The sequence below is a fragment of the Suricata suricatta genome, chromosome 6 (genome assembly GCF_006229205.1).
Source record: "Suricata suricatta isolate VVHF042 chromosome 6, meerkat_22Aug2017_6uvM2_HiC, whole genome shotgun sequence".
Taxonomy (NCBI): Eukaryota; Metazoa; Chordata; class Mammalia; order Carnivora; family Herpestidae; genus Suricata; species Suricata suricatta.
Window position 1 is genome coordinate 122,340,088 of NC_043705.1, and position 15,780 is coordinate 122,355,867.

A 15,780-nucleotide genomic window follows, 5' to 3' on the forward strand; every position below is an offset into this window, starting at 1 on the left:
CCTTGGCAGAGACATATCCTATAATAATAATAATAGTAATAATAATAATAATAATAACAACAACAATAATAACAACAATAATAAAAACAGCAAACTCTAAGGAAGAGGAAGAATCTGATTTCCAGCGTTACCACATGAACAGCTTCAAATGTCCATTTTTCTACACAAAAATTCATAAAATATACAAAGAACCAGGAAAATCTTAAGGAATCTTAATTTAAAGGAAAAAAATAATAGAAATTGTTCCTCATGGCAGATTTGTTAGACAAAAATTTTGAAACAACAGCCTTAAAGATGCTCAAAGAACTAAGCAAGATTTAGAGAAAATCAAGAAAAATGATACATGAACATAATAAGAATATCAATAAAGAGGTAGAAGATCCAAAAAGAAAACAAGATGAAATTATTGAGCTAAAAAGGACAATCACTCTAACAAAAAATTGACTAGAAGGATTTATTGGCAGATATGAACTGATGGAATAAGAACCAGTGAACTTAAAGATAGGACAAAGTAAATGATCAAATCCAAAGACCGGAAAGAAAAAGGAGTATGGTTTTAGCCAGTGCAATAAGATACGAAAAAAAAGACATACAGATTATGAAGATAGAAAACTAGCTCTATTTGCAGATAATATAATTGTATATATACAAAACCCCAAAGAATCTATACAAACACACAAACTAGAATAAGCTCACAGGATACAACATAAATATACAAAATCATTCACAGTTTTATATAGAGACAATGAATGAGTGAACACTGAAATTGAAAATGCAGTACCTTTCACTGTCACTCAAAAGTATATAACATATAAAATTATTACAAACATTTAAGTCTAACAAAACATGTTCAGGACTTGTATACTGAAAACTACACAAAACTGAGGAAATAAATAGAGATTTAAATAAATGGAGAAAACTACTATGGTCATGAATTGGAAGACTCAATATAGTAAAGATGAAATTCTCCTGAAGTAATATAAAAGCTTAATGATATTTCTGTGATATGTAGTCTGTTCAACAAAGGGTCCTGGAGTAATTGGACATTCATAGGCAAAACTTTTAAAAATAGAAAAAGAACCTCTATTTAAGTCTCATACCATACACAAAAATGATCTTGAAGTAGAATACACACGAAAGGTAAAATGCAAAATTAAAAACTCTCAGGACATAAATAGAAAATTTTCAGTATCTAGGGCTAGACAAAGAGTTTCTAAACTGGACATCAAATGCTCAATGCATAAAAAGAAAACATTTAACAACTGGACTCATCAAAATGAAAACTTTTGACTCTTTTAAAAAGATGAAAATATAAGCCAAAGCCCAAGAGGAAGTATTTGCAAACCCCATGTAGTGGCTTAAATAGTGGCTTAAATACTTTGAACTTCAGAATGTAACCCCTTTTGCAAATAGGATCTTTGCAGATGTTATTAGATAATAATTTTGAATGGAAATCACCCTAGATTTAGGGCCCTAAAACCAATGACTGGAGAGGGAGATTTGGACACAGATCAAAGAGAAGAAGACCATGTAAAGGTGCAGGCAGAAGTTAGAGTTGCACTGCCCCTAGTCAGGGAGGCTGACAGCCACCAGCAGCTGGACGGGACATGCAGAGTCTCCCCTGGAGCCTTTGAAGGGTTCAGAGTACTACTGAAACCTTGATTTGAGACTTCTGTCCTCCAGGACTGTGAGAGAATAAGTTTATGTTATTTTTAAGCCACGAAGCTTATGGTAATTTTTATGACTTACCTAGGAAACCAATACTCTATATAGCCTGTAGAATTAGCATCTAATATATAAGCAACGGTCAAAACTCATTAGGAGGGCGCCTGGGTACCTCAGTCGGTTGAGCATGCAACTCTTGATTTCAGCTCAGGTCATGATCTCACAGTTCCTGAGTTCGAATCCCCTGCTTGGGATTCTCTCTCCTTCTCTCTCTGCCCCTCTTCTGCTCATACTCTCGCTCTTTCTCAAAATAAATAAACCTAAATAAAGCAAAACAAAACCTCATAGTAAAAAAACCCAAACAGTACAAGGAGAAAATGGGCAAAAAGACAGGAGAAATTCCACCAGAAAAGATACACAGATGGCAGAGAAGCTCTAGAAAATATATTCAACATCATTAGTTACCAGGGAAATTCAAATTGAAACCACAACGAGATGTCACCTACACAACAATCTGAATGGCTAAAAAAATTAGTGATGACACCAAATGCTTGCAAGGTTGCAGGGGAACCGGATCATTCATACGTTGCTGGTGAGAAAGTAAGATGGTTCAGGCAGTGGAGAAGAATTTGTCAGTTTTGTCAGCTGTAAACCTACAGCTGCCACCTGATCCAGCAGTTGTACTTCTGGGCATTGGTCCTGGAGAAAGAAAGACTCCTGTTCACACAAAAAACTTGTACGTGAATGTTTATAGAAAGGTTATCTTAACAGCCAAAAGCTAGAAAGCATTCAGGGGTGGTGTCAACCCAGCAGCGTGCATGGTTACATAAACTGGGATATATTATGGAATACTAGTTAGCGGTAAAAAGAAAGGAACCATTGATACATGCAGTGACCTAATGAATCTTCAAACAGTTATGCTATCATGTGAAAAAAAAAGCCAAGCCCAAAAAGTTACGTGCTGTTGTTATTGAAATATCAAACTTGTAGACGTGGAGAATATACTTGAGGCTGCCGGGGTTTAAGGATGGCATGTGGGAGGGAAGGAAGTGGGTGTGGCTCTGAGTGCAACATGAGAGATCCTTGTGGTGATGACAACCTTCTGTGTCTTGACTATCGGCATCAGTACCCTAACTGTTACTGGATTATGGTTTTGCAGTGTGTTCCCACTGGGGGAAAGTGAGTAAGGGTACAGGGGAGCTCTTCGTTTATTCCTTAAAACTGCAACTGAACCTGCAATAATCTCGAAATAAAAAGCTTAATTTACCAAAAGGCATTGGGGGGCGCCTAGGTGGCTCAGTCGGCTAAGAGTCTGGCTTCCGCTCAGGTCATGATCTCACGCTTTGTGGGTTCGAGCCCCGCATCAGTCTCTGTGCTGACCGCTAGCTCAGAGCCTGGAGCTTGATTCGGATTCTGTGTCTCCTTCTCTCTCTGACCCTCCCCTGCTCGCACTGTCTCTCTCTGTCTCTCAAAAATACATAAAAAACATAAAAAAATTTTTTAAATAAAAAAGGCATTGGGACATGTACAGATGACCTAAATAAACACTTTTATTTTTTTATTTAATTTTTTTTATTTGCGTACAGTTGACACAGAATGTTACATTAGTTTCAGGTGTACGACATAGAGATTCAGCTTTTCTATGGCTTCCACAAGTGTAGTGCACCTGTCAACATACAACCCTGTTACAGTATCATTGACTGTATTCCCTGTGTTTTGTCTTTTATTCCCATGACTTAATTCATTCCATAACTAGAAGCCTGTATCTCCCACTTCCCCTTCACCCATTTTTACCTGTATCGCCCACACACCCATCCTACCTCACCCCCACCCTCTGGCAAACACCTGTTTGTACTCTGCATTTACACATCTGATTTTGCTTTTTGTTTGTTTGTTTAATCATTTGCTTTTTTAGATTCTACATATGAGTGAAATCATATGGTATTTGTCTTTCTCAGTTTGACCTATTTCACTTAGCATAATACCCCCTAGGTCCATCCATGTTGTTGCAAATGGCAAGATTTCATCCTTTTGTGGCTGAGTAATATTCCATTTATATAAACACCACATCTTTTTCATCTATTCATCTATCAGTGGACACTTAGGTTGCTTCCATATCTTGGCTATTGTAAATAATCCTGCACTAAACATAGAGGTATGCATCGTTTTGAATTAGTGTTTTCAATTTCTTTAGGTAAATACCCAGTAGTGGAATTACTGGATCACATGATATTTCTCTTTTTAATTTTTTGGTGAACTTCCATACTGTTTTCCATAGTGGCTCCACTGATTTACAGTCCCACCAACAGTGCATAAGGATCCCTGCTTCTCTACATTCTTGCCAACAGTGGGAATCTTATCTTTTTGATTCTAGTCATTCTGACCAGCGTTAAGTGATATTTCATTGTGCTTTAGATTTGTATTAAGATACCATCTTTTAAATGCCTCCCCAAAGAGTTTAAAGTCACTGATAAAAAAGACAGTTGAAGGAACACATAAAGCTTGAGTTTGAGTGATAAAAAAATACTTTAGTAAAACAAAACCAAATGAAAGAAGACTTTAGAAGCTTCTGAGAAACTTTTGCTCATAGTAGAAGATGCTTCTGGGGTATTCAGCTCTTTCTTTAGCTATATAGTCCTAATTGTCTGTGGACCAAACTAGAACCACTGGGCAGATTAATGAAATGGCTGCAGCAGTCCAAGAACAAACAAAATAAAACTGATAAGCCAGTATCCCCAAAAAGACACTCATCAATTAATAACAAAGATACTGCATTGTTTCTTAGAAACAAGTTTGTTTTGTTACTGATTATATGGGATGCAAAATAGAAAGTAAAGTTAACTAACATGTAGTGTGGCCTTGTTTGAATAATTTCACTTTTATTTTGAGAGAAAACTTTTTGAAAATCCAGACCCTGGATTATATCAGCCATTTATACCTGAAGTCTTTTACCACTTTTATTAGTCTCCTTATGTAAGTGCCCAACAATGAAGGTACAATCCAGGAGGAAATTTAAAAACTTATCTGAGACCTAGCATCCTTCACTTTTAAGTAATGAAAATATTACAATATAGATGAACACTTAAAAGGCAACATTCACCCAGTATTTCTCCCCCACTTCTATTTCATGGTATATTTCATTACAGACCTTTGCATGTTAAATATGTGAAATTTGTATTTCCTAAATGAGTTTGAGAAGCTCACAATCACATTTTTTGTGGGTTTTCTTCTCTGCTATTACTCCTCCACCATAAAATGAATAATAAATCACAGGAATAAAAGGCAGCACATAAGTAATAGAATCAATGATACTATAATCGCATTGTATCAGGACAGAAAGTAGCTACGCTTGTGAACACAGCCTAAGTATAAACCTGGCAAACGACTAAGTCGTATACCTGAAACTAATGAAACATTCTGCCAACTATACTTAAAAAATGAATAATAAAAGGCAAGGAATGGATCTATTCCATCAAGGGATACCCTGAAACCCAGGTAATTAAGTAACTTGTTATTTCACATCTATAGTTTGGCAAATTCATCTATCAGGAGTTGAAACTCAAGCATGAGGTAAAGGAGGCTAATCCAACAGCTCAGGGAGTAGTTTGAGACTGTAGACGACTCTGTACTCCAAGCTGCTCTTCAGGGTCCATCCCATCTGCTGGAAGGTAGCTTCCTGGATGCAAACCTTCCATCCCTATGACCCCACGTGCTTTCCTTGGCCTTCACTTTTCATTGACCCACTGTTCCCATGTGGCCGGAGCGCTCCACCCATTTAGACATAGTAGACACACAATCCATAAGGACATTTTTAGTAGCACTGCTTTTCTCTCATAAGGTGGGGGAGCAGAGGGGTGATGAAGCTGGAGGGGAGAAATCCTAATGAATTAAAAACTTTAAATGGAACAAAATGAGCTTTGAGAGCACTGATTTATTTTGAGTGTAGGTTTGAATCCCCTCAATGTACAAGATCCAGCAATATGGCTTCTTGTATTAGAATATCCAGTGCTAGAAAAACCATTATTCATGCATATTTTTGAACCATGCTTTCAGTTTAGGGGTTTTACTAATTACTGAGCAGGTGAACTTGTGAAATACTTCATGAGCTAGATAAGAATGGATTTGCAAGAGCATAGGGAAGGCCTGCTTGGGACGAAAGCTTTCATCAAATCACATTCTTTGTGGCTGGGTGATAAGAGTTTTGCAGATTAATTCTCTGAGTTCTTTGTGAATTTTGTATTCATGTGGAATGTGATCAGAGTCTGTAAGTAAGTCGATAACATCATAATGCATTAAGCAAAATACAAGAAATCTCTAAATTCCCCAAAGACTATTCTCTGTAAGGGTTGCTAATGTTGATCAGGAGATTTTAGTAAAGGTGCCTATGAGCTTCCCTATGAGACGGGTTGACTTTCACTCACGGAGTGAAAGGTCCTATTTTCCCCTGTTTAGATTTAGAGATTTGAGCAAACATCTCCGGGTTGCATGTGTGCCTATCATAAGCAGATCCCAGTGCAGCAAGTTCTTGTGGGAACCTCTGAGGGTATCTTGGGCTGATCCTGAAGACTCAGTTTATAAACAGACTTCTCAGTCTACTTCCTTCCCAGGCACCCTTGCCACCCTGGACAGCCTCTTCTGGGTCATTCAGGGCTGCTTCACGTGGTCAGCCCAGGCAGTGGGAGGACCAGGGAGCAGACTGAGCAAGGCCTGGGTAAGAACCCTTCAATAGCAGGGCGAACTGCAGACCTGCTTTTGCCACTAACTAGCTATGGGACTTTTGAGAAGCCTCAAACTCTGAACTTCCTCATCTAGAGAAGGAAAATAAGCTAGATAAGAGTAAAAGCAGCAGTAAAGGATTCCCGTCATCCGCAGGGCCTTTATTATGTGCCAGGCCCTTGCTAAGTGGTGTTCAGACTTGTTCATTCGGATCTGACCATGGCATTGTGATGACCTCTGCATATACCAGGAGAAGAAACTGAAGCTGCACCAGTTTCAGTGACACCCAGATCATGAAGTGACTGAGCTGGAATGGGAGTCCAGATTACCTGTCTTCAAAAACCCTGCTCTGACCACTGAGCTGTGAGGTCTCCCTGAGGTCTCAGATGCTGGAGAGCTCCCAAGACAAGACTGGAAAGAAATCCATTCACTCATCGCTTGTGGCCTTTGACAAAATCTCCCATAAGCTTTCCTTTTCATGCTCTTTCTTAAGTGATGATGAAAAGGAAGAAGGAAGGTTTTGGAATTTTATGCTGTGGTTACTAAAGCAGGAGGAAGAAGATTGCTTAAGTCAGGGTTTACCCCCCTGACTCCAGACTCTTAGAAAGCCAAACTGGGAACTCTTGCCCAAATAGAAGTTTTTGAATTGGCAGCATGGTTCCCACAGTTGCATATCTGAGGCCAAGACACGCTTGAAATATCCCTCTCTACCTTCACAGTCCAACTTTGTAAACACATGTATTCTCTACAAAAGTGGCTCTCAGTGGGTTATTTCCCCCCTGCAGAAACTGGTTTTCTCTCTATTTCATGCCAGCCTCCTTAATGTCCTTTGTGCCTTCCTGCAGCTTCGGCATCCAGCACGATGGGAAGGAAAATGACTGTGAGCCTGTGGGCAGGCACCCTTACATCATGTCCCGCCAGCTCCAGTACAATCCCACCCCACTCACGTGGTCCAAGTGCAGCAAGGAGTACATCACCCGCTTCCTGGAGTAAGTGGCAGCGTGGTTCAGGACAGCCGCACTTGGTCTCCTTAAACTGAAGTCAGTCTGAGTTTTTCCCCTGAGCCCTAGAAAGGTCTCTGTTCCTCTCAGAGGTCATAGTATCAGGCGGCGGCATCAAAAGGGTGTTGATTTCACTTCTGCTTTCTGACCCTGAGATGGGGGTGGGTCCTGCTTCCAGCCACAGCTGGGGGAACATTACATCCTGTCCCCTTGCTGGCTTCTGCTCACAGTGGCACTTTATGATCTGAGTGTGTGAAGTCCCCAGAAAGTGGTCTGAACAACCAGGACTTATGTTATAAGTGGTCATGGAAACCCCTCTGGTGATTTTATATTATTCTACTGCTTGTATTTCCTGGCCCATCCCTGAGGTAAAGGTGTGGGGTGTGATTTGCATTTCCTTTTAGGCCACTCCCATCTTGGGCCTAGAGGTTCTGTGCCTTGTGGAAATACAGTTGTCTTGAAGGACAAAGAGTAAACTACAGGACAGAAGTTCCTGTTGAATGAAAGACTAGAGATAAAGGAGAGCATAAGCAGCTGTTCTCATTTCCTTTAATTTGCTTTCATTTCAGCCGGGGCTGGGGGTTCTGTCTTGATGATGTCCCCCAAAAGAAAGGCTTGAAGTCCAAGGTCATTGCCCCTGGAGTGATCTACGATGTTCATCATCAATGCCAGCTGCAGTATGGCCCCAATGCCACCGTCTGCCAGGAAGTAGAAGTAAGTGTTGGGTATCTCGGTGCATCTGGTGACTGTGCACTGAACTCGAGGTCTCCAGCATGCTGAAGGAAGGGCCACGGAACTATCTAATTGAAGAGCCTGACACAGAAATGGAAACCTTCTGTTCATGGCAAAGGGTCTGTAAGGCAGAAGGTGTGAAGTTGGGGGTCATTTACATTCCTTGACCAAACCTTCTTGGTATTCTCTGGAGACTGCAATCCTGTGCAAGTGGGTGGTGGTGAAGAAAATTTTATAGTGATTTTCAGGAATTGTGGTGATTCACACCTACAGACTCCTTAGCAACCTAAAGCTGCTCCCTTTCCTGAATTTCTCATCTGGTTGTAGAGAAACCCAGATACCAAGGAGGAATAAGATTCAACCTAATTCATTCACCTTTACTTTTAATATCCATATATTAAGTCAAGCCTTGACATTTAACTTCCTAAAAAGTTTGTGGCTCTGTCCTGTCGTCTCATTCCCACTGTACAGTCTTGATTCAGTCTCTCATTTTCTTTCTCTCCTTGCGATTGTAATTACCTCCTACCTGGTCTCTCCTCCATTCACATTGTTGCTCAGGGTATTTCAAGACAACACAGAACTAACCATGACTCTGCTCTGCTCCTTGGGTCCACTGACCACAGGATAAAGCCCCAGCTCCTTTGTGTGGCATTCCTTTGTGATCTGAATCTTGCCTGTTCTCTGAGTCCATCCCTTGTAGTGTGTAGGTTCCAGTGTTAGCACATAGACTCTGGCAAGGCAACATTCGCCAGATTCTGTGCTGTTAGTGGATAAAATGAAACAAATAAGCCCTCAAAAATTAACAGAATAAATTCTCTCACCTTAAGGAGCTTGTGCTCGGGGGAGAAGGCAGACAGAGCACTTTCTTTACAGTGAGATAAACACAAAAAGAGACATGTATAAAGATCCTTGAGGAGGAAGTAAATAACTGCTTAAACAGAATAGGCAAGACTCAGTAGAGAAGGTCAAGTTGGGACAGAAAGCCCTCGCCCCTCTCTCCTAACTGGTTACCAAGTTATGCCAATTCTACTCCTAAATATCTCTAAAAATATCCATCTATTTCTAAGTGACAGAAGTAGGTCTCTGGTCTCCTTTTCTGGAGTTTGGCTACCTCTCTCAACTCTGATCTGTCTCCCCAAATACAGCCAAAATGACCTTTATAAATGGAAATTGGATTGTGTTCCTCTCTGAATAAAATATTTCAGTCTCCTCATTCCCTACGATAAAGTTTAAATTTTCTAAAATGTCTTCAAAGGGGCCTCGGGATTCATCCAATCTCTTGTTCTTTGACCTTCTCTCTTACAATATTGTTTTGATCCTCCATTCTCTAACTTGGGATTCAAATTTCATGTGTGATAGGCTTTATCACTAATCTTCCATATCTTGGAATCCTGCCTTCATATGTTTAGTCTCTTTATATCTCTGCATTTTATGTAATTTCTTTATCTTTTAACTCACTAGTTCTCCCTTCAGTTACATCTACTCCTTTGTTTAACCTTTCTGTTGAAATTTTAATCTCATTTATAGTATTTTTTTTGCTTATGACAATCTGGTTGTTTTTCTAAAGTTTCTCTGTTATGGTTTCTTGTTTCTAATTCAGGCTTTCAATATGATCTTATGTTTTTAGTCATATTTGAGATATTTATTTTGCAGTTTATGTTGGGTAATTCCAATGTTCAGAGTCTATGTGGGTCTGTTTTTCCTATTTGGGATTTCTTCAATGTCTTGCTTATTATAGATTATTTCCTTTTCTTGACTTTTGTTTTTATTGTGAGTTCTTGGTTGTGAAACTTCATATGAGATTATTCCTCAAGGCTTATATGGCTGGCACATTCTTCCAGAGAGAATTTGGGATCAGTTAAAACAAATTATTGGTTGGATGTTATTCAACTACATGGGTTGTGTGAGGGCCAATGTGGATACAAAATCTCAGGAGTAACATTTACTACTTCTTTTAAAGTTAAGGTCAAAACAGACAGATTTTTCAGCAATGTCCCCAGATTTCTTTTAGTTCATATTTTCAGACAAGGGCTAGTTCTTTGGGGTCATGGTCTTTATGAGGTCTCAAGTCCAACTTCCACTGCTACGTGGGCCCAGGTCATCATCCCCAGTACTCAGGTGACCATTAAAACTACCATCTAAGTGCCCAGGTTTGTATCTCTAGATTTCCAACATTTCTGCTACATTTTTAGCCTCTGAGAATTTCTCTTACTTTCTTGCCAACTCAGGAATGAATTTAAAATCTTTAAACTATTTAATCAAGCATTTTAGATGTTTTGCAAAGGTAAGGACTTTTCAGAGCATCCTGTGGTTTACTAAAAACAGACCACTCTGGTGATCTATGGTCAATTACTGTTTTCTACTCTGTGTTATTTCATACACTGAGCAGTCTCCTTCCCTGAAAGCACTGTGGCTTCTCCACCACCTCCAGGACTTTGCACGCTCTGGTTCCCATGCACCATCTCTCCTAGTCATCCTGTAGGTCTCAGATTAAATATCATTCCACATTCTGTTCTGTATTTTCCTGGACAAAGACTATGTGTGACTACATTGTAGTTGCTTTTAAAAAAATTGTTTTTAAAATGTTTATGTATTTTTGAGTGAGAGAGAGAGAGAGAGAGAGAGAGAGAGATGGAGTGTGAGCAAGGGAGAGGCAGAAAGAGAAGAGACACAGAATTCAAAGCAGCTGTCAGCTCTGAGCTGTCAGCATAGAGCCTGACCTGGGGTTCAAACCCAGGAACCGTGAGATCATGACCTGAGCCAAAGTCAGGTGCTTAACCAACTGAGCCACCCAGGCACCTCTGTAGTTGCTCTCTAGTTGTCTGTACATTCCCCTGTTTTATGTAATCTCTGCAGGAGCTTATATTCCTCACATTCAGCAGAGCCTAGGACCTTGGTAAGTGGATAATACAATGAAGACTTGAGATAAATGAATGAAGACTTCAGATCCCTGCATATTGCAGTCAAGATAACCTAATCCTTTTCAATTAAAAAAAAAAAACATCCAAAATACCAGAGAATACAGCATTCTCCTCCTTTGTTATAACCTCTTTTATCTTGAACCAGCTTACAACTCAAAATGTTGGAAAAATAGTTCAGAGAGTTCTTTCTGTACCCTTGACCCAGCACATTATTCTTTATAAATGCATAATGAATTTATAAGAAAGTTAAAAAAATCTTCATGGAGAAAAAATGAAAAGGGAGTGAAAAGCACATTGAGGCTCATGCAGAGGAAACCAAGGGCCTTGATTTTAACACCCAGTGGCATGTGGAGCAGGGAAGGGGACTAGAACTGAGACCCTCCCGAAGCTGGGGGCCTGGAGGAGCTCTGCCTCACAAGATAGCAGGGAAACATCTTTTATCTCAGCTTGGGTTTTCAGGGGAGGGATGCTGGTAGACAACTGTCTCACTAGAAAACACTTTCCCATAGGCCAGCCTCATATGAATTCAGAGTTCAAATGTATACCCTTGTGTGGCTGGAGAACCCCCATTTCAAAAGCATATAAGATAAACATATTTCTTTTTTTAATTTTTTTAATGTTTATTTGTTTTTGAGAGAAAGGCAGAGTACAAGCAGGGAAGGGGCAGAGAGAGAGGGAGACACAGAATCCAAAGCAGGCTCCAGGCTCTGAGCTATCAACACAAAACCCAATTTAGGGCTCAAACCCATGAACCATAAGATTATGACTTGAGCCGAAGTTGGATGCTTAACCGACTGAGCCACCCAGGCTCCCCTAAGATAAATATATTTCAAATATGCTAAAGCCATGGGATGCCTGGTAGAAACAAGGATTAAAAACCTTCCCTGGAGAAACCAATGCCCAGCTAAAGATGTAAAAAATCCAATAGATAAAATTTCTGATTAGATGAATTCACCATTCAGCTTCAAAATTCAAAACAATCAATTTTCAAACAATTCAATTTTTAAAACAATCTACAGCTAACTGGGGAAGAGATCATAAATCCTCAAGAACTTTGGATAAGTATTTCAGGTAAGGATAATAAAATGAATAAATAAAAGAGGCACTACATATGAGAAAAAGGAAAATAAGATGATTGTAAGGTAGATATGAAAACTCATCACAACCACTAGAAATAAAAATATGGTTATTGATTTTGAATTCAGTGTTTGTGTTAAATAGCAGACTTGGACAGTAGAGCTGAAAAAAATTACTTTCCATCTCACTTAAGTAGTTTTCAGAGTTCTGTGATGGAGAAGCTGATCTTTTCCTGACAGAAATCCAGACTTTCTCAACTTTCATATATAAGACAATTGAGAGTTAAAAACTAGAAAAGTGAAGTTGAGACATGACGGACAGAATGGGAAGGCTCACCACTGACAATTAAGAGTTCCAGAAGGAGAGAATAGTGGTAATCAGGGAAAGGCACAGTTTAGAGAGAGGAAGATTGAGAATTTTCTAAAATTGTTAAAAACTATTTGAAATCTTATTTTAAAAACCAGTGGATCTAAAGCATAACTAAGTAGATGGAATGATGGATGACCAGTGGATGGAAGAAAGGCTAAAAGCCAGATAGAATCAGTAGAGCCATTTCTGATGACGTGTCAGAATCTTGTCGACCTTCCCTTCTTCCTCCGACAGGAGGAGAAGTGGTAGGGAGGAATCATTTCACTCCCTGCAGGATTAAACCAGCAGGCTACTCTGAGCAGTAAGTAAATAAGCTTAGGCTTTGTCGGTGGAATAGCTTCCATTTCCTTCAGTGAGCAGGCTCAAGTTATAACTACCAGCTGTTTGTAATCCGATTCCTTCATCCATAGATTGCGTGGACCTTCCATGGCTAATGTCACCGTTAGCCTGCCTGAGGTCAGTGCCAGCCTTACAGAAATTAGTCTCAGCTCTTAGGAAATGTGTTTCACCTCCTGTTTTCTTATCGCTTAGTAGACCATACCACTGCTTATGAATGATGACAAAATCCAAATTGTTTGAATTGAGAGTTCTCAAATGGTCACTTTTTGTCACTCCTCCTCACTAACAGCAGTCGCATTATTTTAAGTTTGTGGGGGACCGGAGTATATAGTTCACCATCATTGTAGAAATGCTTTTGGGCAAGTTTTGAAAATGCAAAAAGTAGCTTCACATTTGTTTTCCAGAATGTCTGCCAGACTCTGTGGTGCTCAGTGAAAGGCTTTTGTCGCTCTAAGCTGGATGCCGCTGCCGATGGGACCCGCTGTGGTGAGAAGAAGGTGATGTGGCAGGCTGAGGAAGGAAGGTGGCAGGGTGGCGGGCTCAGACAGGGTTCTGGGGAGGAGTGGGGACAGGGCCCTGAAGAGCAGCTGTCTGGGTGAACGGAGGTCACATAGCCAGAGGAGAGGATCTTATTTCCATGACGCCTTTTGAGCCTTCACTGGAAACAGTGAAGGACTGAGGGCTGAGACCCAGGTCTACACTTCACTTGCAAAACATCCATCCCATCTTTCCCGGATGAACTTCTGAGGAATTTTTGGTCAATAACATCTGCTGAGTTTATGATCAGCCTTCATTTGGACTCCCCATCCCCCCACCTCCTCCATGTTAAAAATTGAGCAGGCAAGCCAATGGCTTCTTCCTTCCAAAGATGCTGGACTTGGGCCACGTATTATCTTCATTCTCATCGTCTCATCTGACTGCATTTCTTGGAGTTCTCCCCATTTAACTAAGCAGGAAAACCAGACACCCAAGAACTCAGATGTTAGAAATCCTCTGGACTGCCCGCCAACAGGGTAATATGTGATGCTCAACAAAATCTGTTGTGTTTGTTGTAAGCCTAAGATTTAGACATTTACTGGGTATCTTTTTGCAGCTTGAGCGTGGCATGACCCATCGCTGAAATTCTAGAACTCACAGCACACAATGACCAGAAATAATGAGGAAAAGGAGGCCAGCAGATAAAATGTGCCCAAATTTTCTAACAGCCAAATGGCATTTTCTCTTGTTTCTTTTTTGTATGTTCACCTTCCTAAACTGACAGTTGTTGAAGGATTGCCTTAAAGAGAGAGGACAGAATTTTTTCTGAGCCACTTGAAATGCTAGAACTGGAAATAATAGAGTGACAGAAAAGCAAAAATTGTTCTTGATGTTAGAAAGTACTTAAACTAGGGTTTATTTGTTTGTTTGTTTGTTGACAATGAGTGGAATTTTGCAAGAGGATGAGTTCTCTACTGCGAATATTAAATACCCATAGAGGCCATAGAGAAGTGCTACCACAGTGTCAGTCTGCAAAATGTTTGTTTAAGGTCTCTAACAAGATAAGGGGCTTGTAGCAGAAAGTCAATCAATTACATTGCAAAACAACTATGTTACTAAGCGTAATGAGCTGCTTTTCATAACAAGACTTTCTGGGTGAAGGAAGAGGTGTGTGGACTTGCGTTCTGGCATGCACTCTGCCAACCACACTTTGAGTAACATTGCGTAGCATTGGCTAGCTAGGATAAGGCACCATAAAGTTCCCTTCAGTTACTGACATTCTCTGATTCGAAAACCCAAGATCCTTGGGGAAATTTTTTGTGAGGTCTTCTTTGTTCTCCATATGCTGTGTGGCCATAGGAAGCCTGCTTGCTCAGGGAGAATTGTGTTTTGACTCGTGGGGTTCTTGGCTCAGCTTGCGATGGGAGCCTTGGTGACGTGTGCCTCTCCCGTCTCTTCCCTTCTTAGTGGTGTATGGCTGGCAAGTGTATCACAGTGGGGAAGAAACCAGAGAGCATTCCTGGAGGCTGGGGCCGCTGGTCACCCTGGTCCCACTGCTCCAGGACCTGTGGGGCTGGAGCCCAGAGTGCAGAGAGGCTCTGCAACAACCCTGAGTAAGTCCAACCAAAAATATTTCCCTTCCTTCCATGAGTGCCAAGACCAGTCATGACAGCATGTCAGAGACCCCAAGCCTCTTAAGGGAAATAAAATGAGTTCCAAAAGACAAAAGGGTGGGGGGCGCCTGGGTGGCTCAGTCGGTTGAGCGTCTAGCTTCAGCTCGGGTCATGATCTCACGGTTTGTGGGTTCGAGCCCCACGTTGGACTCTGTGCTGACAGTTTAGAGCCTGGCGCCTGCTTCAGATTCTCTGTCTCCCTCTCGCTCTGACCCTCCCCTGCTCACATTGTCTCTGTCTCTCAAAAATAAATTTAAAAAAACACACACACAAAAGAATTAAAAATAAATAAATAAATAAATAAAAGACAAAAGGGAACCAGAAAATTCTTAGGGGGTGGAAGAAAACTGGTTCTGTTTTGTTTTATTTTGGTGAGGCATTGGATTCTTACTAGCACTTGGGTAAGTAAGCTGATTACATCATTTGGAGAAATAAGCACATTTCCAAAAGTATCATGTATGTGAAAGGTCCTAGGAGATTATGCAGTTAAATCCTTCTAGATAACGTCACTATCACTGAGAGATTACTTATACTCAATTTTGCTAATAGGATTGTAGGTTTCTTTCAATCATAATGAATGTTTAATAAAAAAAAATTTCCTTCCCTTAATCAACTACTAAAATAATACATTTTTAATTAATTTAATTAATTTAATAATTAATAATTATTTTAATGTTTTAGATAAGGATTTTATATTTCATATTAAATTCTGAGCCTGTTAAAGGCTCCATAGGAGTTATTTCACAAAGAAGCTTTCAATTTTTTAATTAAAGTGCTTAACTTTTTCAAATTTTAAATTTGTATAATGGT

At 40.1% G+C, this 15,780-nt stretch overlaps 1 protein-coding gene across 1 annotated transcript in view; it reads left to right on the plus strand.

Annotated features, from left to right (window-relative positions):
* The window catches only part of ADAMTS12 (ADAM metallopeptidase with thrombospondin type 1 motif 12), a 276,826-nt gene that overhangs the window by 178,932 nt on the left and 82,114 nt on the right, over nucleotides 1-15,780 (plus strand). The window contains exons 8-11 of the mRNA XM_029941278.1: nucleotides 7,227-7,370; nucleotides 7,952-8,096; nucleotides 13,225-13,317; nucleotides 14,765-14,910. Of these exons, the coding sequence (XP_029797138.1) occupies nucleotides 7,227-7,370; nucleotides 7,952-8,096; nucleotides 13,225-13,317; nucleotides 14,765-14,910 (528 nt within the window). The remainder of the gene's footprint in view (nucleotides 1-7,226; nucleotides 7,371-7,951; nucleotides 8,097-13,224; nucleotides 13,318-14,764; nucleotides 14,911-15,780) is intronic.